Source organism: Poecilia latipinna, unplaced genomic scaffold (assembly GCF_001443285.1).
Source record: "Poecilia latipinna isolate Pla-1442-1.1 unplaced genomic scaffold, P_latipinna-1.0 Scaffold566, whole genome shotgun sequence".
NCBI classification, from domain to species: Eukaryota; Metazoa; Chordata; class Actinopteri; order Cyprinodontiformes; family Poeciliidae; genus Poecilia; species Poecilia latipinna.
In genome coordinates, this window is record NW_015113182.1 from 189,262 (window position 1) to 210,834 (window position 21,573).

Genomic DNA, 21,573 nt, shown 5'->3' on the forward strand with positions numbered 1-21,573 from the left:
AGTTGTCATGCTAAGCATCTTTATTAAAAATAAAATAACATATATAAAAACTGGGTGGCACAGTTGGTATCACTGTTGCCTTGCAGCAAAAAGGTCCTGGGTTCAATTCTTGGCCTGGGGTCTTTCTACATGGAGTTTGCATGTTCTCTCCAGATACTCTGGCTTTCTCCCACAGTGTAAAAATATGACTATCAGGTTAATTGGCCTTTCCAATTGTCCCTAGTTGTGTGTGTGCATTGTTGTTTGTCCTGTCTGTCTCTGTGTTGCCCTGCAATAGACTGGTGACCTGTCCAGGGTGTACCCTGCCTCTTGCCCAAAACATTTGCTGGAGCTAGACACCAGCAGCCCTCCTGACCCCCTTAGGGACAATATGAAAACTTTCATGTCACTGTAACATTGCATATATATTTACAAATTATACAGACAGGGGCCCTGCAGAGGATGGTGAGGGGAACTGAGAAGATCCCCGGTCCCTAGGATCTGTTCCAGAGCCACTGCATGATCATCGGCAGAGACTGCACACACTCGTCATGATTTATTTGAAACACTGCCATCAGTCAAACATTATTGCAACATTAAAAGCAAGAACCAGGAAGTATCTACAGCTTGCTGTGAAAATGCTGAACTGTTAGAGTTTATGTCCTTTTACTCTTCTTTCCACTACCTTACTTGTTTTATATATTAGATTTGTCCTTTTATCTGCTTTTGTTTTCAATTCTATTTTGATAAATCCCAGAGAATCTGTCTCGTTTTGTGGTATATTTCTGCTATTGCATGTGCAATGAAATGACAAGAAGAATTACATTTGCTTTAAATATCTTCATACAAATCTCAAATATGCTACTAGTGTAATCTCATTAGTCAATAAATTCTGCAAATAACGTTCGTCCTGTAAAGTGGGTTTTTAGGCTGTATCCTGACATCTAGTGGCGAGCATTTAATCTTACACGATTAGGTCGGACGTGTTTGCTCAGTAAATTTGATGTTATTTTGAAAATTGTAATATATATATATATATATATATATATATATATATATATATATATATATATATATATATATATATATATATATATATATATATATATATATTGTTTTGAATAAAATTCTTGATTCCGCTTTTAATTTTTTTTTCAGTTGTGATTTTACGTTAATGTGTTGTCAATAAAAAAATCCACTATATCCATATCAGTACAAAACTGAAACCTGAAACTCGATTTTCTTCCCGACGCTTAGGGACGACCCTGAAGGCAGCACGGTAGACGGCTTGGGCATGCGCATTAGAGCATTTTGTATGCAAACCGTTCGAAATCGACGGATGGTTCAGAGGAAGCTGGCGTTTGTTACATTTCATTTTTGTGGCAGTTGTGAATAATACAATTTTTTTTATTGGTAAGCCATTTACAGATGCTGTGTTTACGTAAGTTAAAAACGATATTTAGCATCTTTTGTACATTTCTACGTATTACTCCTGCTAGTATGAAATTACAACAGGCTGATAAAATGTGCATGTTTGAGCTAGTTTAAAATGACATTAGGGTTTCATTTATGTCCTTTTGTATATTTACCAAAATGTGATATGTGTTTTCCACCGTCTCTGTCAGTGTTACCGTTTATAACTGCTTTTAACTCAACGCTTGCAATGAGCGGTTAAGCTACAATGCTAGCCTTACGTCATTCCGTCCACGGCACGTACTGTACAGGCTTAGAATTACTCTGATGTTGTTTTGACTGCTGATAGTAAAAGTATATACATTTATCGTTTCACCTCTGCAGCAGGGTTCATACAGCCACTAAACCTGACCCATTTCCGGTAAATTTATAGACGTCTGCTGTTTAATTTTCTTTAGGGACATTTCCAAGTTAATTGCTTTTTGCTTGTGACCTAAAAAGAGACAATTAACCCAGTTTTGAGAGATATTTCACACCTAATGTTGCTCTGAACATTTTAAAACACATCAACATTATTGGAGGGTTTTTTAAAGGCATTTTCTGCTTTCATAGTTTGTTTTTCCACCACCTTCTCCAGCCATCCTCCCTCACACATTGCCATTTTCTATCTCCTGTCTGATTCCTTCAGGTGTAACGTCAGATATGGCCCGTGGGCACCAGAAGTTTCAGTCTCAGCAGAAAAATGCCAAAAAGCAGGCGGAAATAAAAAAGAGCAAAGGTCATGACCAGAAGGCAGCAGCCAAAGCTGCCTTGGTATACACCTGCAGTGTATGCCGGGTATGTAAATTATATGCATCAATCTGGGCACATGCTATGCTTTTGTGTGTAAATTGCTTTTAAAAAGACAACAGGAGAGTCTCAGTTATTAAAAATGCACTCCATGCTAAGCATTATTACCATAACATCTATGGTTTACAGAAGTGTTTGTACCCGCGCCATGTTACATCACAAGCTTTATTGAATTGGGATTTCACATGATAAACAGTCGTCACACAGTAGTGCAAAATTGTGGGAGAAATATGGTGAATGGTCCTTTCTGTTTGACAGAACATAAATACAGTGTGCGACTGATCTGTTGATTATTTTTGGACTTACCAATTAATAATTGTATAGGAAAAGGTGCATAGTAGAAGTTTTTTTTCTCGTTGTTTTACAGAATTTAAAGCTAAAATTCCCACTTGAGGAAGTTTAAGCAGACCATTTTTACTGTCAATGTTTATTTTGTATGTCTTGAATGCAAAATGTTTTATGTTTTTGTACAGTTTTTGTTTAATTACTGCTCTGAGCGTGTTGTTCTTTCAGCAACTGACCTTTTTTTGAGTCTGTATGCTCCCATTAACAATTTATCGATTTCTAAATTAATTCACTATTATTCCAATAATTGATTCATCGATGATTAATCGGATTAATAGATTATTGAAGCCCTAGAAAGAACCATTAAGCACCCTTCTTTATTTTAAAAAAATAAATAGTAATAGGTAATATGCAATTCTAGTCCAAAGCTTTAAATCATCACCTAAAATGTGAAAATAACAATTGCCTGTTTAGAATTTTAATTTGAAATGGATACTGGATAGACTGTGGTATTTCTTTCCTTAATGTTACAACAATCTAACCAAACAAAATAAAAACGTCACTCCTACAATGCTGAGTCATGTTGACGTTTTCAAATTGACTTCCTGCCTGTTTGGTTTGATTATTCATTATATTATTTGGATAGGATTGACATATTTTAATTTCCTTGTTACTGTATGCATTTGATACAGTTAGGCCTGTCACGATAAACGATAAATCAATTAATCAGACGATAAATTAAACCTATCGACCTCATTTTAATTATCGGCTTTATCGTCTCTTCCTGCCTTTTTTTCTTTCTGTTGATGACACTGAATAAAAAAGGCTCAACTCCGGTGCTCTCCACTTACCCTCCCTTCCTCATTTCCTTAGTCTAATGTCCAGCGCACACTACACGAGTTGTCGGCCGACTGTCGGCCTATTTTCAAAACCTGAGATTAGCCACAGAAATCCGAGGTATAACGGTTCGATCGGGTTCGTCGTGCCGTGTGGTGTCCAGCCACATGGGCACAAAATAACGGCTGCAAGTCCAGTTAACTAATTTTAAAATCAGGCATTAATCAATGCTTTACTAGAATCCACCTGTGATGCATGTGGCTAGAGTCAGCGTAAAGTTCTGACTGAATGAAAATCATTATAACCTATTTATGTCACTTTAACGAAGAACAGCTGAAAACTTACCCGGTTTATCAACTGCGGTAACAATTTGGCTCCAACTCCTCTCCTTGTCATTTCTATATTCTTTGCACGAAATAAATAAATAAATAAATATTAATGTTGTTTCCACATATCATCTCCGATGTCCGCTGGACTTTGGGTTGCGCCGTGTCAGCTGTTTGGGATTCCCCTCCGTAATTTCCCCTCAGAAAGCAGGAGGAGAATCCGCGCTTTCTGATTGGCTACCTGTCACAGTCAGCGTTAGGCTCCCAGTCGGGGAAAACCCCTGATTTAGGTCGGAGCGGCCACGACGATCTACCCTAACACACCACACACTGCAGGATGATCGGTTAGATCGGCCAAAGATCTAAGATTGTCATAAGGAGAAAACGGGCAAAAAATGGTGTAGTGTGAACTATTGCATTAGGTAGTCGGATGTGCCCGTTTTTTCTATTTAAATACTGAAGGGCAATACAGACTTCATAATCTGCACTCTTTTGGTTGAATGCACTATTTATTGTTTAGTTTTTATTCAAGTACATTTTTTTTTGTTAATGGAGACTGAGAATCCATTTTATTTTTGTTTTTGGTTGTTTTGTTTATTTAGTTTATCAGTTCCAGTGTTACGTGTTATTTTGAAAATAAGGTGTATCTATCAGGAAATTGCATGTATTTTTAATCATTTCCATTAAATCAGTGTCAAAAGGTCTTGACGCAATATTATCGTTTATCGCAATAATTTTTATAGACAAGTAATCATCCAGCAAAATTTGTTATCGTGACAGGCCTAGATACAGTCCTCTTGTTTGTAGGAGGAATCTTTTCTGTACTTGCAGTTGTTAACTTCTATTTTCATATTCCAGTTTCTCTTTTTTTTTTTTTTTTTTTCTCTTTTATCAGACGCAAATGCCCGACCCTAAAACCTTCAAGCAGCACTTCGAAAGCAAACATCCAAAGTCTCCGATGCCCCCGGAGTTGGTCGGCGTGGAGGCGTAACACGCCCACCTCCACTAATGAGACAGCTGAAGCTGATTCAGGACAGACTCTGTCTCCACTTTGGACACACAACATTGAGTGTTTCAGAAGAAATATCTGTTTCTCCAGCTGATCTGGGTTTGAGTGTTTTATGCAGAAATGGTATGTACTTAGTGGTTCGTCTCTTTTTTTTTTTTTTATACCCCCAATGGTTTTTTGGGGGGGGGATTTTTTTTCTTTGCCCTAACCTGCCAAAATTTGATCCAGGCCTGTTACCAAAGGATGGAAGATGCACAACCAACCATTTCGCCTCATTTCTAAAAAAAGTCTTGCATGTTGAGTTGTAAACAGTATTTGATCATTTCAATGCTAAATTTACAAGAGCAGCTCGTCTGTGTGCTTTGTGACTACTGCACCGTCTCAGGTCTCCCATTGTTGCAGAGCAGGCTGTAAAGCAGTGAGCCAGTGGTAGTGGCTCTGCTTGGTCAATCTGCCCTCCACATTTCAATCCAGCGATTTCTGCAGAATATTTGAGTTCATAATGTGTTTGGAAAGATAAATGTCAAAACGGTGGTTTGTTCCTTTTTACTTCCAAGCTGCACTGATATTGTTCCTGCCTGGAAAGATTCAACAGAGCCTAGCATGCTGGTTATTTTTGTCTATATGAAGAATATGTTGAAGACACTGCGCTACACGGGTACTGAAGTTCCTCCACCTCCCCCTCAGATTTTCATGAATTGTACATAGCTTACTTCCTGTGAAAGGTAAATAGAGGAGAGTGAAAGTTTATTCATAGTAAACTCTATCCAAAGGAAAATCCTTTGACCTCATGAAGGATCTCTTACTTAAACTTAGTTTGAAGTGAGTATAGAAGATGGTAATGGGCTGCTCCAATTCCCAGAAGTTACCATGGTAAAATATTTGTGACATACAAATACACATAACTCCTTGTGTACAGCTGTAGTTTTGATAATAATTTAGTTTATCACTGTAGAGTTTTCCAGTGTAAACGGTCTTAACAGTCACATTTCTGACATTCTTAAGTGCAAGTCTTTGTTCTCCAATCACGATTGAGGTGAAGTGTTCCGACTGAACCTGCATTAAAAGTCTGAATTGCATTACATTGTAAGTCAGCTTCGGTTATTTTTGTACAAACTTCCTATCATAACCAACAAACAGATTTAATTTATTTAAAGGAACAGTTTCTCCAACAGGTTTTTACCTTCTGGTATTGAACCACTGAACATCGTATCACTGTGCTATAAGTCTGGACTGACAACCAGCCATGTTTTTACTTTTGTAATAATCATATCTTGTCAACGTAATGTAATATTTAGTCTTTTAATAAAGGTCTTTTATATCAGATCTTCAGTGTTTGTTTTTAGCATTCTTGCATGTATAAGCAGAAATGTCCCATGATATATTTTTCATGGAATGTTTTTACATTTATTTTTGATATATTAGAATAAAGCTTATTTTGTTGACTTGAATTACTAAGTGAAACATTGATGAAACACTCAGACTGATGCTTTATGGGGTTTAATGCTAATAAACACATTTAATATTAGAACAGCTATGAATCTGTATTAAAAACCTGGGCACAAATTTTGAATCATAACTCGATCATGAAGTCTGCTGGAAACTTCATATTGCTAGCACACAATCCAAGATGGCCAGGAGCTTTTCTACAATGGAGAAATCTAAATACCTGTTAGTCTATAACTCCTTGTGCGTTGTATAATACACACTTACACTACCATACGTTAGCTAAGGAGTTGAGAGCAGTTTAGATATAGTTTTCCGTTTACAAAAAGAGCAATTAGAATTCTCCACTATTCTGATTTTCAGAGATTATTTGAACCCACTGTTTTTAAAATCTAAAATACTAAATCTGGAGATTTAGTTTAATTCAAAACTATTACAAACGATATATAAAGCAAAACAAAATTAACTACTGGTAAAACCTTTTTTAAAAAGTGTTTATAGTACAACAAAACAAACGTGCATTACACAGGGTAGATTTATGGAATAGCTTAAGTAAGGTAATTAAAAGTCTGTACAAAATTTTAACAAAAAATCTAAAGCTAATACATATTTTTAAAAATGCAGTTGAACAACACACACACCTAATATTGTAAATAACATAGAATGAGTGGTATTTGATCTAATTTACTGTATTTTGCACCAATTCTATTTGTAATAGGATGCATTTTTCTTTGATTTGCTCAAATAAAGACAAAATATATACCAGAAATTTAAGAAATGCATTTTCATTCAGAAATATGGGCTTACTGAAGCTTGAATAACATAATGAGATTATGTTCAGAAGACCATTTTAATCTGACAAGCAAGCCCCATCAGAACATGTTCTAACTCAATATGACATTATGTACATTCTGGAAGAAAGTGAATCTGGTTATTTCTATATAATATGGACATATTTAGTATTTACTACATATTTTAAACTAATTTTACATGAATCTTGTCACACTGATGAGGAATCCTGCAGCTCACTCTCAGCCTGTGCAATTGCCAGGTCAGGATAATGTACTATAATACTTACATTTATAAGTGTATGTATGAATGTAAAAATTATACATAGTTATTTTATTTAGAACAAGTACATAAATGTTCCACTATATGAACTCTCAGATTTCTAATCTCTAATTAGAAAAGAGATATCTTATATCTATTTTTTTAGCTTGTCAGGACTTGTTCACTGTTGAAACCAGTCATTGGGATTTTAGGGATTTTTAAATAATGACCTAATGCCATTAGTCATCAGCCATGGTTTCCTGTCACAAGCCATTGTCACAGTCTGTAAAATAAACTATGTGATCCTGACAAGCCACGTCATAAATTCTGTAGACAGTTCTTTGTTTTTTTTTTTTGTTTTTTTCCAGTTCTCTAGACAAGGTTTCAGGGAATTAAGATTTACCTGAACTGATTTCATAGCTTATACAAGGAGCACTTCATATTAAAAAAAATAATAATTAACTGAATACCTGCTGTAAAGACAAACGAATGCCCATTTGGACTCCAAAAAGTTCAGAATAAGTTGAACATTTGGAGCTAGAGCTCTGTTCTGCTGCACAGGAGGAAAATCCTCATCATTTGATCACAGCATCCGTCTTTGGAGATTTGTAGCTTTCCAACTTCTTAGGAATGATTGTTGTAAATCAATCAGGGTTCTGTGATGAACACTTGTCTTAAAGACTTTTAACTACTTTCACTGCAAAAACATTAAATCTTACCAAGTATTTATGGTCTAGTTTCTAGTGCAAATATTGTAAACTTGAAATATGACAAAATTAACTAATAAGTGACTTTTCAGCAAAGATATGAGCTTTTAAGTCAATAATTCCTTGATATTGATGAAAAAGTATTTATTCAATTAGCATATGATCTCACTTAAAGTATGGGGGGAAATGTGATGTTATAAGTGAAATAACCTGTCAGTGGAATTTGTACTTTTTCATCAATATTAAAAAAATGATTGACATAAAACTTGCTGAAAAGTTACTTGTTAGTTAATTTTGCATTATTTCAAGAGTACTAAGATACTTGCACTAAAAAATAGACAAAAATACTTGGTGAGATTTTGTGTTTTTGCAGTGTTGATGGTACACTTAGTATTCCTCCCAGACCCCATTTGGTCAAGCTTTTTGGTGAAGCTTTAAGTTCCTGTCTGAGATATTCCTTCAAACTTTCCACATAATGTTTCTTCCTCATGATACTGATCATCTATTTAGTAGAGCGCTCCAGTCCATCCTGCAGCCAAACAGCCTCACAACAGGATGTTCCCACTTCCTGGCCTCACAGTTGGGATGGTGTTCTCATGCTTCCAATGTTTCTTTTTCTTCTAAATGTAAGGATGGTCACTACAGCCAAACGCCTCAAGAGTTCCAGGACATGTCTTTAAATATTGTCTTTGTCTCTATGTGAGTTTTCTAACTACGATGTAGATTTTTATGCAATTTCTAGAATGACTTCTTCCTCTCTGAGCGGCCTTCCAGCCCATCTTGGTACAGAACTCAATTCACTGTGCAATCGCTCTTTCACCAGCTTCAGTCAGCCTTTTCACAGGGTATTTTGCTTCTTTTTTAAGGGTATGAAAACACTTTCATACCCTTAGTATAATAGGGAATATTTCCACACTGTCTATACTTTATCTTGGTGTATAATAATACTAAAAAAAAAAAAATCTCTATTTTGACTATGTGAAATAAATTTTGGTTAAAAAAAACAGAAAAGAAAAAGGTTTACTCAGATTTAATTTCAAACATTGTGGGAAAAAAAGTCATAAAATGTATGTTAACACTTGGTTTTAACTCTAAATATTAGAGATTATGTTTATCTTTTTACCCCAAGTGTAATAGAAAAAGTCTCTATGCCCGCAATTTCTGCTTTTAAAAATCAGTGAAATTGTTTATTTTAGAAGTATTACCCTAACCCTAACTGGAAAGCAATAAAGTAAAAAAAAAAAAAAAAAATTAACGGTTCACCACCTCATCAGAAGACCAAAATGAATGAGATTTTCACATGATGGAGGTAGGTTTACCTACCAGATGATGACTGTATGTAAACTTCTGAGTGGCACTGGTAAGGTGTGAGTCTCCTGGGTTTCCAGTAATACAGTCATGCACTTTCTTGTTTTCAGAGGAATGCTGGGCGTTTCCCAATGTTTACGTAAGACCTTTTCTCATGCGGTTGCATCACTCCTGATCCTAACCAGACCTGAGTCGCTTTTCTGCTGTTCAGAAACGTCGGTGCGCCTCTGAGGCCACCCAGTTTGTTTTGTTTCAGTGTCGCCCATCTGCTTGTCCCCTTTGGAAATGTGTTTTTGTAAGAGATCTCTCCCCCTCCGGAAGTGTGTGTGTGTGTGTGTGTGTGTGTGTGTGTGTGCGTGTGTGTGTGTGTGTGTGTGTGTGTGTGTGTGTGTGTGTGCGTGCGTGTGCGTGCACTGGGGCTAAAGAGGAGCCGCTTTTTAAATTCCAATCAACACCACTGTCACTCTCTCCTCACACTTTACCGCAACTGACTCGGATTCAGTATTTGCTCTGTGTGTGTTAAAGAGAGACCTATGTGGGATGGTAGTGGAAAGTTACAGTCATGTCCTTGAAGAATAAATGTTTCTGACATACTTACCTGTCTTTCTCTCTAAATATATCTATTCTGAACTGAATCTTTACTTCTTTCAGGCTTAATGTAAAGCTCTGTTATTTGTACAATATGCTTTTATGGACTTTTAGCTACCATGAAAATTATTCACCTCCTTAAATAGCTACCATGCAACTGGCCCATCATGGGAGTGGGGAGAGCTGAGAGTCACATAGCATGTTATGTCTTCCCCGGGCCAGGAATGTAACACCTGGAAATTAGTCATCGGCTTTTGGACACTTTTACAAAAGGGTGGGTCACATTCACAGCACTTACCTAAAAAGGACATAACAATCAGAAAGATGTCAGAGCTAAAAAGAATGTTTGTGAAGACTGAAGAACAGATGACAATGCTAAGAGTTGAAATAACAGGGAATAATGCAAAATTGCAGATCAGGAAGAATTGGTCAGTTTGTCCTCCTGGTTTCACACAAGAGAAAAGTTTAATAACTGCATCAGTGTGTCGAGAAATAGATGGTGTGCACAGTGCAACCAATAATTATACTATTGTTAGACAGTTTTTCAATATCACTTCAGTGAAATGTGACTATTAATGTTACACAAGACAGCTAAAAAGACACAACATATGGCTTTCATAATATAGGAAATTATACACCCAGGACTCTCCATTTATGGATTATTTCCTATTATTTCAGACTGCCTCTGTAGTTTTAGTTCTTCTCACAGATATTAATGCTTTATTGGCTTCACCCTTTCAAAATATAGGAAAATTTTGAGACTTAGTAAAAATAATAATTAAAAAAACTAACTATAATTACTTTGATTATGTAAGACATTTCTTTTTTTTTTCCTGTGTTAATTTCCTTAGTCATTTTTACTGTATTCTATGTGCTAATCCTCTCCACTTTAGTGTTTTCAACTGAAACTAACATGAGAACTGTTGCCATTACAGAAAGATTTGTGTTCAACACTTAGCCATTGTTCCAGTGTGCAGAAGCTGCTTCTCTGTGTGTGTCTGTGCATGTGCATACAAGACATGGCTCACGGACAGTAAAACCCACCTAACTGGTTTCTAAAGCTTTTATAGTGGAGTCCCTATGGGTTGGAGTTTCACCCTTCCCTGACCACAGTTTATTTAGACAGTAGACATGTATTTTCCTCCTTATTTTCTTCCTCTTCTTTTGCCCCTGTCTCTGCACATTGCAGCCAATATTATCTGATCCGTCCTTAAATAGGTTACAAGCTTGAAATCTTTGCTCAAGGGGAAATCATGTGACACGGCAAAAATAGCTTCACTCTCTCCCTTTGGAAACCAACCAGAATGCAAAAATAGTAGTTTCTATTAGGAAAGTACCATAGCTGTGTCTTGTGTTCCAGTTTGTGGTGCCCTCTGCGTCTTGAGCAAATACCTGGTGTTTTCAAAAACACACTTTTTAGATGATTATCATAACTACTTACTACTTAAGATATTCTATTAGTTTCTGTGTCTGCTAGGTCTATTTATTTTCCTGCTCCAAAGTTCTGATTCAGAGAATGTGATTTACAACGTTGAAGGGGTTAAAAAGTAATAGGTTTCAGTTTTCTTGCTGCAAGAAAACCGCAATAGGGAGAGCACAGTTTTCCGTGTTTCAACGTGATTATACAGAATCACAGCAAATTATGCCATAGTGATAAATTATTTCCAAACTGTTTTTAAAATAAAGCTAACAGGGGATGTAAAAGACAACTACAACTCCCACAAACCGTCACGTTTGGTCACCCTGGTAACGTTTGACGTCAGTCCTCATTTGCCTCGGCGCTACTCTGGCCGTGTCTTGGACCGGTGTGATTGGGAGGAAACCCCGTTGACTGCACTCATTCGGACAGGCTGAGAGAATCAGCTGCACCTTGGTACGCCGACATCTGCTAATATTCAGGTATGAAACAATGGTGGCTTTAGAAAAAATGTCTTCGGTTTGATATATTTTATATGTACTTTTTTTTTTTATTAATGAGTGTAAATAAATAACTGGCGGTCGAAGAAGCCCATTGTCTACGGGTTACTGGCAGGACTGGGTGTAGCGGGGACGCTCATCAAACTACAGAACAAAGGCTAGCTTAGCTAACGTTTCAGTTCGGGATGTGTCTAATGGCTGATTTTCTAACTGAAAATAGAAAGGCGTGTCAGTTGAGAGTAGGCTGAAATCCTGCTTGATACAAATGTTAAACATGTTACCTGAAACTGTGCCGTAGATAACCGATGAGGCAAATGAGGGCTTGCTGGAAATGGCATTGTCCCAGTGAACTATTAGCTAGAGCCGATATCTATATGGCATCTTGCAAATATGGTCAATTTACATTGCTACACCCCTTCGTTTGTGACAAAGTAATTTCCGTTTTTCCCCCCCAAGTGATTATTTTTAGGTACTAAAAAAAAAAACCAAACGAGTTAAGTAAACGTAACATTTCCAAGTGGGCATTTTGCCAGGCCACATTGTTAAATGTTATGTTCAGTTTGCTACAAAACAGTGTTAATTTCACCTTTATTACGTTTGGAAAAGCTGTCTAACTTGGAAAGCGTCTTTTTCAGGAAATAGTTGGCGCCATAGTAGAAAGTCGTCGGTCACGAGGGCCTAGCCTGTAGCCCGGTGCACTTTTTAACGGGGCTCTTTCTGTAGAGGGAATATGCTATCCTCTTCACCAGTTGCACATTTGCTTTAATATCTGCCAGAACGTGTCGTCCTAACAAAATCTTCAAACGAACTTTTCGTGTTTTAGCTTCCGCTTGTCGGACAAGCTACAGGTACAGGGATGGGTGTGGTGAGTGTGAATGAGAGAAAAGGAGGGGGCCACATTAACGCTGAAGGCTAGAAAAGCCTTACTGAATGGAGTGACACTATTGTGATTGCAACATTATTTCTTTTAGGTTATTCTTTTTTTTTTTGTCTTTAACGCTCATTTGTTGCGAATGTGGGTGGATTAGCAACATTTTAATAAGGAGTGGCTGACAAAACGAGCTTAAAGGCGAAAGTTCGTGAATTGGCTTTTAGAATGATACAAAGATCATCCTCTAGGTCAAATATCCATAAAATTACCACCCTGTAGTGAATTCCCCTGTTAACCCAAAGAAAATATTTAGCACAAAAATGCCATAATTCTACAGATTTTTAGGTATTACCACAGATCATTGAACAAATATACTTAACTACTTTACCCTTTCATTACTTAATATATTTAGTAATTAGTACATTTTAGTGCTTTTTAAAAAATGTAGTAGAACCCATTAGCAGATATCTTAAAGTCCATTATTGACATCAAAGACGTAATTATCACAGCGGTCATATTTTAGTATATAAATATAATTATCAGTTTCTTTTTTTCTTTTCAAGAATTCTGTTCGCAACAAAATCAATCATGCTTTTAAATTTGCTCTAACCTTCTAATAGTTAGAAAATCAAACATTATTGAGTAAATTTTTGGGTCTAGTTTTTTTTTTGTTTTTTTTTTTTTTTTTTTGGTAAATGTATTTCCTCTCAAATCTGCCTTGATAGCAGTTTGCCTCATTAAAAGAGAAATAGTCATCGTCAGGTTGCAAAAGCATAAATCCAGTGACTGGAACCACAATGGCAGCTACATAATAGCCTAATAGCTCATTATTTTTTTTTAATTTTTTACCATAGCCAAGAAAATGCCAGTCGTCACACGTACACTGCCAGTCTGTTCGTGTTCAAACCTTTACACTCCTTGCCCACATAGTTGAGGTATTTAACAAGTTTCCCTCTGTTTGGAACACCAGGAATCTTACCACTTAATAATGGTTTAGACAGAACTTTGTGTGAAACTAAATCTGGATGGATTTTATTTTTGGCATCCATTTTTCCACCCAATTTATTTTTTCTTAGCATTTTGCGATGGGTCAACATTATGAAATAAATCTTAATTAAAACCTTGCTGATCATTTCTTGTAAAAAAAAATAAATTATTTTAGCAGTTTTTCTCTATTCTCTAATGTTAGCTTGGTAATAATTAGTCAGGGTATTTGCTCCCGTAGCCAACCATTAGTGAGCTGCTTAATAGACATGTTGATGCTAGCTTAATAATTGCACTTTTAAAAGTTATTTTTAATAAGAATGATGGATGGCATTCATTAGGGTCCATGCTGTCAGTGCAGAATGTCTTAATGAAGGGCAGCTAGCGGTGCTGCACTGCAGCCTTACAGTTTCTCCAGCTGTCTATTTAATTTTTAATTTACCTCTGCGTGACTTCTTTGTCTTTTGCTCCCTGCCCCTGCAGTGAGCAGCCATGAGCGAATCACCTCAGAAGGAACTGGTACAAAAGGCCAAGCTGGCCGAGCAGGCCGAGCGCTACGACGACATGGCCGCCGCCATGAAATCGGTGACAGAGGAGGGCGAGGAGCTGACGAACGAGGAGCGCAACCTGCTGTCGGTGGCCTACAAAAACGTGGTGGGCGCCCGGCGCTCGTCTTGGCGCGTGGTGTCCAGCATCGAGCAGAAAGCAGATGCCAGCGAGGGCAGACAAGCCAAGGTCAAAGAGTACCGGGAGAAAATCGAGGGAGAGCTGAAAGAAATCTGCAATGACGTTCTGGTGAGTTTGGATCCGTCTCTTATTCTTTATTGCCTCCCTTTTGTTGGTTTCCGTATGAGGACACAAATAGTCCTGTTTCTTCCTTTAAAAAGAGAGCAACATGCATGTATAAAGTTTGTCGTTGGGTTTAATTTTTAAATTTGATCACTTTCATATTAGGTCTATTAAATAAGGATTTCAAAGAGCCAATTACAGAAAGAGTTGGTCATCTGAATATTATAATTCAAGCCTGGTTTATTAACAAGACCAAATTGTTTTCTGAAAAAGCTGATCTGTAAACATGTTTAATATTTTTGGTCCTGGTCTTACCTAGCTTCCTCTGCTCTATGTGATGTAATAGATGTGTAAGTCTATTAAGAAGGCTCGACTTAACAATACTAATGCTCAAAGTGAGTCATCTCTCCTGCAGTTGTATGTACTACTGTTGTAACAAAGCAGAAGCTTTAAAGTTTATTTTTAATGATTTACCTATCTATATATATATATTTTTCATTATTTTTTTTGTCAGTTGAGGTGAGGATGTGTAACATGCTATAGAATAGTTAATCAGTTACCTGTAGTGGTTGGCATGAGGAAGTGTTATACCACAAAGTGTTTAGATAACTTACCATTTTATACTTAGTTTTGGTTGAATCAGTTTTACTACTTGTTAAATTCCAATCACCTTAAGGCCACTTTATTTGTTAAATTAGTGTTTATAATTTTGTACCTGTATAAACCTCTTCATTGTTGCGCAGGGCCTCAGCATGTTATCTGCCCAGCTATGACTCAAAGTCTTAATCCTATAATGACCGAAGCTGACCCTCCAGTATTGTGCATCACTTCCAGCCTTATGGAGGGTAAAAGAAACGGATTGTATTGATAGAGGAAGAAGAGTTGAGTTTAGGTTTTGTCCAGTCAAAACTAAAGGACTTTATTTATGTTTTGATTTTAACAGGAGAAAATGATTTAAAATCATAAAATATGATGAAGTATTTATCTAACCATCTACCTTTTATATTGTTCCCACCCTTAGAGTCTATTCAGCAGTAGTAACAGCACTATTATAATGCTGCTTTAAGTCAACATAGAGGGTGTGGCAGCTTTTTGTCTTGCTGGGCTCCCCCTACTGTTCCTGAATGCAACAGCAATGTTTTAAAATATTTTGAATAAGCTTTGCACATGGAAATATATTTGAGATTTTTTTTTATCTTATCAAAATACATCACCTTGTTTTTTAATAGACAAGAACAAAGTTTTATGTAATTAAAGCTACGATAATTACTAGTCTAACAGAAACATGTCATTTCTTTTCAGCCACTGTTGGATAATAACCCTTTTATGGTCTCATGCGTTTCCATTTTAGTTTTAAATCCATTATACTGCATGAATGAAATGCTTACATGTAATATTTTATGCAACTGTCGGTTTTATTGTGAGGTAAATGGGAATAAAAGCAGTTTTTCCCCTACCTGATGTGCTATTTAGAGATCTGTTTAAGTTTTAGCTACAATTTTATTAGCAGGGCTTGTGGAATCTAATGCTCACTATGCTGCACTGGTGTCCCATTCTGCTCTCGCAGATCAATAAACCACTGGCTTGCACACGTTTTCCTATTCTAAATGACATGAATTGGATTTTCCGTTGACCCCAAAAAGCCATGCGAGACCTTTGTATGTTTAAACTCCTACTTCCCTATAAAGGGTTTTTTTGTTTTTAAATTGTGCAGAAACACCATCCCTATTTCAGTGTAATTTTCTTCTGCTCTGTACCGCCATAGAGATATCCTGATTTTAGCTGTGCCCTTGCCAGTGGCCTAGTTCTACATTCACATCCCATAGGGCGTCCCCTATCTTTCACATTGGTTTAAGAGCATTCAGCAAATGCATGCTCTCATTAGCCTTGTTTATCCCTTTATCCTTTTAATATGCAAATGAGCTGTATTCAAAGAGGGTCTTGAGAACTTTAAAAACAGCCCATTGTCTTCCAGTCGATTTGGATTTGAGCGGCGATCCCACATTGTAATTTATTTTGTAGGATCATTAATGAAGGTCTTTTGCTTCTCTCCAACAGGAGAATCCATAGATTTATGCTATCATGTCATAAGTTTCATAATCAAGAGTTCTAGCAGCAGGTTACCATTGCTCACAATGAGATGGCTGGCTTTCCTTCAGCTAGCGCTCAGGTTAGCAACCAGAGCAGATTATCAAGCAGTGCATGCTTGTGTCACAGAGAGCCAAGCTGGTGTCTATGTGACCTACTTCCTCATCAGTTCAGCTGCCTGCTTCCTCTCTCTAGTCACACCAGCTTCCATCCATACTCCTAGTGTCCCTTTATCTCTTCAGATCACTCCTCTCCCCCAATGCACCCCACCCATATGCTATCATGCTATCACATCCACATAGGTCCATCCCCCTCTGTGGTCCCTGAAGCATCTGTGATGTAGCCTGGCCAATTTTTTCAAGCCTGGAGGTTAATTAGACATGCCCAGCTTATTTCTACCACCGATTTATGTCTGAAACCTGTGGATTGGAAAATCTGTGTTCTTGCTCAGGTTGAACAACAACTGTGTGTTTTGGGGGAACAAGTGGATGTAAAATGTAGAAGGTAGATGAATACAAACTTGAAAAGATATAACAACTTTTTTTTGTTTTGTTTTCACAGGTTCTTTTGGACAAGTTCCTCATCCCCAAAGCAGAGGCAGCAGAGAGCAAAGTATTTTATTTGAAAATGAAAGGAGACTACTTCCGCTACTTGGCTGAGGTGGCGACAGGAGACGAGAAAGACGGTACGCCTCTGTTCACTTCTGCTATATGCAACATTGCTGATGTGTCACAGTGAGACTACTGTCATTCATAGCAGTCCTTTCTTTTAAAGTTCTTCACTTTTTTCTATTTTTATGACAAAATTGAAATTGAAACTTATTGCACACCACATCCAATTGATGTCTCGGTGTGCCTAAACAGCAAGTGATTGTCATTGGTTCTCTTTTAAGCAGTTTAATTTTCACTTGTGACTTCCTGTTCTTTGGTCTCATAGAAGACGCGCTCCAGCGCCAAGACTGAAATAGTGTTAAAACAATCTAGTTCACTTTTGTCACCACAATGACCTTTTTTTCTTCTTCTTTTATTTCACTAAACCCTTCTAGAACAATTTCCAGGGTAAATACTCCTACAGTTTGTTTACCCTGGTGATGATGTTGTGCAATTACTGTAATTAAGTAATTGCACTTTTTGGTACGCTTTTATCGATATTCTGCAACATTCAACTGTTTTTAGTTCAAACTGCATCATGGAACGAAGCATCAAAGTAGCGGGTTCATAGACAGGAAGTCAAAGCACTTTACATTACAGAAGCAACACGTCACTTAGAAATTGATCTGTTCTGGGTAGTTCATAAAAGGTTCATACAGTATTGGACCAAAAAGTAAACGAGTAAAATAAGCAGCCGAACATGGCACTGTGCAATAGACACTAAAAGCTACTTTGTTGCAGCATGTGCAATCCTGTTTGCTAAAACTTGAAGCCTTTAATTTAAATGATGTATGTGAAAACCTGATCCTCATATGTTTAAAACAGAAAAGATAGGATGAATCCTCCAAATCTTCTCCAGTGTTGCTACAGAACTTTTTTTATGTTTGCTTTATATTCCTTTATGCTAACATGTCTTATAAATTACTAAATAAATGTCACACCGTTATATATAGGATAGTATTAGAGAGGCAGTGTTTGAAAGCTTTAAAAATTGCCTCTGAAAATAAGTCAAAATAATCAAGTTTAAACTCGATGACTAGAACTTAAACTTAGTATACTCAAATTAGTGTATGTCCAATTATCCTATTGCATTATAGAATGCTTAAAATTAGGTCCTGTGCTCAGATGATTCTGTTTTCTCATAATGTTTTTTGTCATTATTATTTCAGGCATCATCAAAGATTCACAGAAGGCTTACCAACAGGCCTTTGACATCAGCAAAGCAGAGATGCAGCCGACGCACCCGATACGCCTCGGACTAGCCCTTAATTTCTCGGTGTTCTTCTACGAGATCCTCAACTCCCCTGAAGAGGCTTGCAAGCTAGCCAAGCAGGTAATTCAGTACTCAAGAATGCAGACGCTTTGTATTCAATGCAATTAATTGCAGCTCACCAACAAACACACACTTATCCTTTCACTTTCAAATGTGATGGAGTGGAACCCAGACATCCCTCTCTCCGGAAATATTCTCCAGCTTTTTCTTGAGGCATCTCAAATTGTTCCCAGGAACATAAAGTTTATATATGTTCCCCTACAGTGAGATCTGGGTGACTGATGAATGGATAGACCTTCTGAATAGGCAGACATGAAAGACAAATTGCATCTTCTTATCGTACCTTTAAAAATTGACTTTATTTCCTCCAGGCTTTTGACGATGCCATCGCAGAGCTTGACACACTGAGTGAAGAATCGTACAAAGACAGTACACTAATCATGCAGCTATTGAGAGACAACTTAACAGTAAGTTTCCCTTTTTTATTTCTATTTATTTTTTTTAATTTTATTTTGCGTAATAAAATTTTTTGGGGATTGGAGAAAATTGGATGAGCAAAGCAAAGAGTTGAGCGATTCAAAAGTTTGATCACCGTCTCCTTCCTCAGCTTTGGACTTCTGACAACGCAGTCGAGGGAGAGGAATCAGAGGAGCCCAAAGAATGAGCCTCACCCTCAAAGTCATCCTCGTCTGCCTGACATCATCCAAAGTCCTCTTTATTGTGATCAGCACTCGACCACCTCATTCATGACATCCAGTTTGATCCTTTGTTTCTCTATCTAGGTCATCCCTCTCTTTTTGGTTTGCTGTTTGTTCTGCAGTAAGTGCAGATAAACAGGTTGGGGCTTTAAAGTGTGATGGGAGGGTTCATGCATGTTTTGGGGTTGGGTTGCCTGCTGACCTTGTTCCAGGGTCTAAGCATTTTTTGGGGTTTTCCAGTCGTGAAACGTGCAGCAAGCAGTTTTAAAAGCCACAAAAAAAAAGAATTACTGCGTGTGTCCTAAATATTAAAGGTGCTGTTTGTACGCAGCAACATCTTTTGATGATCAGTTAGTGGTTGCTCAATACCAACCTGCCCACTTGTACCTGACTCGGCAGGAGGAGGAAATACAGCAAAGGCAGACACAATGATGACATAATGGGGGAGAGCTGGTGATGAAGGGCCAGATTTTTACACAGGTTACATTCCATAAACTGTTATCAACCTTCTACTGTCTTTTTTTTTTTTTCTTTTGTTGGGGGGGCTGCTTTTGTATGTCTATGTATCCATTACGAGGTATAGAAAATTAAAAGAACAAGAGCACAAGCTTGTACTGTTGCTGTTTTTGTATGAGCACCTCAGTAAGTATAAAAAAATCCCACTTTTTATATAATGAAAAGTTTTTGAAAATAAGTTTTTTTTTCCAGTTCTTGCATAAAGTTGGTCAAAGGGTAGTCTGGAGAAGTAAACGGTTGTTGTTGGCGGGTTAGCTTTGTCTGTCTTTGGAGTTTTCATACTAAACACTTATTTGGGGGTAATGCATAATTTCATTTAAGTAAAATAAACAATTTAAAAGGTTCAACTTGTCCTTTGTTTTCCTTACTTGAATATATAGTAATCTTCAGTGTTCCGCCATGACTCATGACATGTTTCAAAGTCATCTGCAAGCTCAGCATTTAAGCATGGTCACCTAAAAGTTTAGTTTGGCTAAATATATTAATCTGGATAAGGTTTTAAGATTTTAATCTCTTGTAGAAAACAGGACATGCATTTACACTTTAATTACCTTGTTTTATTGTTTTAAATAAACCATACTGTAAATGTTAGTTTTGATTTAAAGTTGCTAAAATGTAGCAAGCTAATCCTGTCTTTTCTTTTTTTTTTTTTTTGCTTTTGGTTCCCTTCTAGACGTTAACAGTTGAAATGCATCAGACAATGGATGGAAAACTTTGCAGTTTGTTGTCCTGAATAAGATCGTTTCCACTGTGGTTTGTTCCAAAAGGGAAAACCTCCATATTCTTTGCTGCCATGAATGGAGAGTCGGCTACCCATAAACTACCGTTTGGGTGCGTCTTCCACTCCCACGGCTCTACTTGATCACAGGGCAGATTCAACACAGGAATGCTGTAGGCCTACTGTGCTGTATTACTATGTCCTAATACTCAATTTAAGTAAGAAGGCGTCTGTGTTCCTTTTTGGTAAATGTACTTATTTGGGAGAATTTAAAACGTAAGGAATCTTCATTGCTATAAACGTCAAAATGGCTAAAAATAATTTGTGTCCCATTCAAGAAGTCGAAAACTGTTGGTGCGATTTAGCACCCCCTGCAGTCCTTATGATAGTAGTATGAGAGGTGCACTCCCTTGTGGGCTCTACAAACTCGGAAACGATCACAGGAAGTACAATCTTTACAAGCGTTTTGTTCAATGCAATAAATAAAATGCATTTAAATGTTTAACTTAGAAGAAACGGACGGCTCTGTTCTGTTTAAGCAGCCCTATCAAGGTTCCTACATTTAGTTTCTACATGAAATTGGATAAAGATTTTAACACATGGTCCTAATATGCACTAATAATATGTGAACTGTTACATGTTAAAATAGCAACCAAAAGTTTTATAAACTTTTAGAAATAAAACATGTCTGAAATGGAAGTTGCCTGTACATGGAAGCTACAAGGAGTTGAGGTATTAAAGATGGATTAGTGCAGGCATGGGAAGAAGAAAGTACTTCATCTTCCAAGTCTGGTGAGGGTTTTTTATATCAGAGCTTAATAAACAAAATCTAGTCTTAAAGTTTTACATATTTTAAAGTAAAAGGAATCATAGAACAGCTTCTACAATGCCATCACTTTCTGATAAACAATAAACCAAAAGTTTATTGTTTCATTTAGGTAGATTTATGACTGTTTTTATGCACTGTTCTCTTAAGGTTCTGTAATAGCATTTCAATGATTTTGAGGTCTGGATTTTATCTGGACCTTTGCAATATTTCTTTTTCAACATTTCTTTTCTTTTTCCTTTTCATAGTTCAATAACAGCAAGGTCTCCAGGTCCTGCATCATTCTTCTAGCAACCCCTCCAAAAAGCCATATTTGTTCTGTCATTTTCTTAGTGTCCTGTCAAAGCCAGAATTTATGGAGAAAAAAAAAACTCATCTTTTCCCTGGGCTCGTCTTAAGCTCTAATTTTCTGAGAAACTGGGTTTAAATTTTTCAAACTATGTATA

The 21,573-nt window shown here is 37.0% G+C and overlaps 2 protein-coding genes across 3 annotated transcripts; both read left to right on the forward strand.

Annotated features, from left to right (window-relative positions):
- Window positions 1–1,250: 1,250 nt before the first annotated feature.
- LOC106953158 (zinc finger protein 706) lies at window positions 1,251–6,024 on the forward strand. 2 transcript variants are annotated; one of them, XM_015041729.1, is made up of 3 exons: window positions 1,251–1,420; window positions 2,081–2,229; window positions 4,585–6,024. In XM_015041729.1, the coding sequence occupies exons 1-3, from the start codon at window positions 1,408–1,410 to the stop codon at window positions 4,678–4,680; spliced, it is 258 nt and encodes an 85-aa protein (XP_014897215.1). In that variant the 5' UTR covers window positions 1,251–1,407; the 3' UTR covers window positions 4,681–6,024. The 2 variants fall into 2 exon arrangements, with proteins under 2 accessions (XP_014897215.1, XP_014897216.1); XM_015041730.1 differs by having other exon boundaries at window positions 1,252–1,392.
- Window positions 6,025–11,573: 5,549 nt separating this feature from the next.
- On the forward strand, window positions 11,574–19,187 carry LOC106953157 (14-3-3 protein zeta/delta). The gene is made up of 6 exons (XM_015041728.1): window positions 11,574–11,696; window positions 14,053–14,364; window positions 17,008–17,131; window positions 18,266–18,429; window positions 18,741–18,836; window positions 18,977–19,187. Exons 2-6 carry the CDS (start codon window positions 14,062–14,064, stop codon window positions 19,031–19,033), a joined length of 744 nt encoding a protein of 247 aa, XP_014897214.1. The 5' UTR covers window positions 11,574–11,696; window positions 14,053–14,061; the 3' UTR covers window positions 19,034–19,187.
- The last annotated feature ends 2,386 nt before the right edge of the window (window positions 19,188–21,573 follow it).

Coding starts and splice junctions, on each gene's coding strand:
- LOC106953157 (XM_015041728.1), top strand. CDS start 14,062: ATGAGCGAATCACCTCAGAAGGAACTGGTACAAAAGGCCAAGCTGGCC. Junction 17,132..18,265: donor GACAGGAGACGAGAAAGACG/GTACGCCTCTGT, acceptor TTATTATTTCAG/GCATCATCAAAGATTCACAG. Junction 18,430..18,740: donor CTTGCAAGCTAGCCAAGCAG/GTAATTCAGTAC, acceptor TATTTCCTCCAG/GCTTTTGACGATGCCATCGC.
- LOC106953158 (XM_015041729.1), top strand. Junction 2,230..4,584: donor ACACCTGCAGTGTATGCCGG/GTATGTAAATTA, acceptor CTCTTTTATCAG/ACGCAAATGCCCGACCCTAA.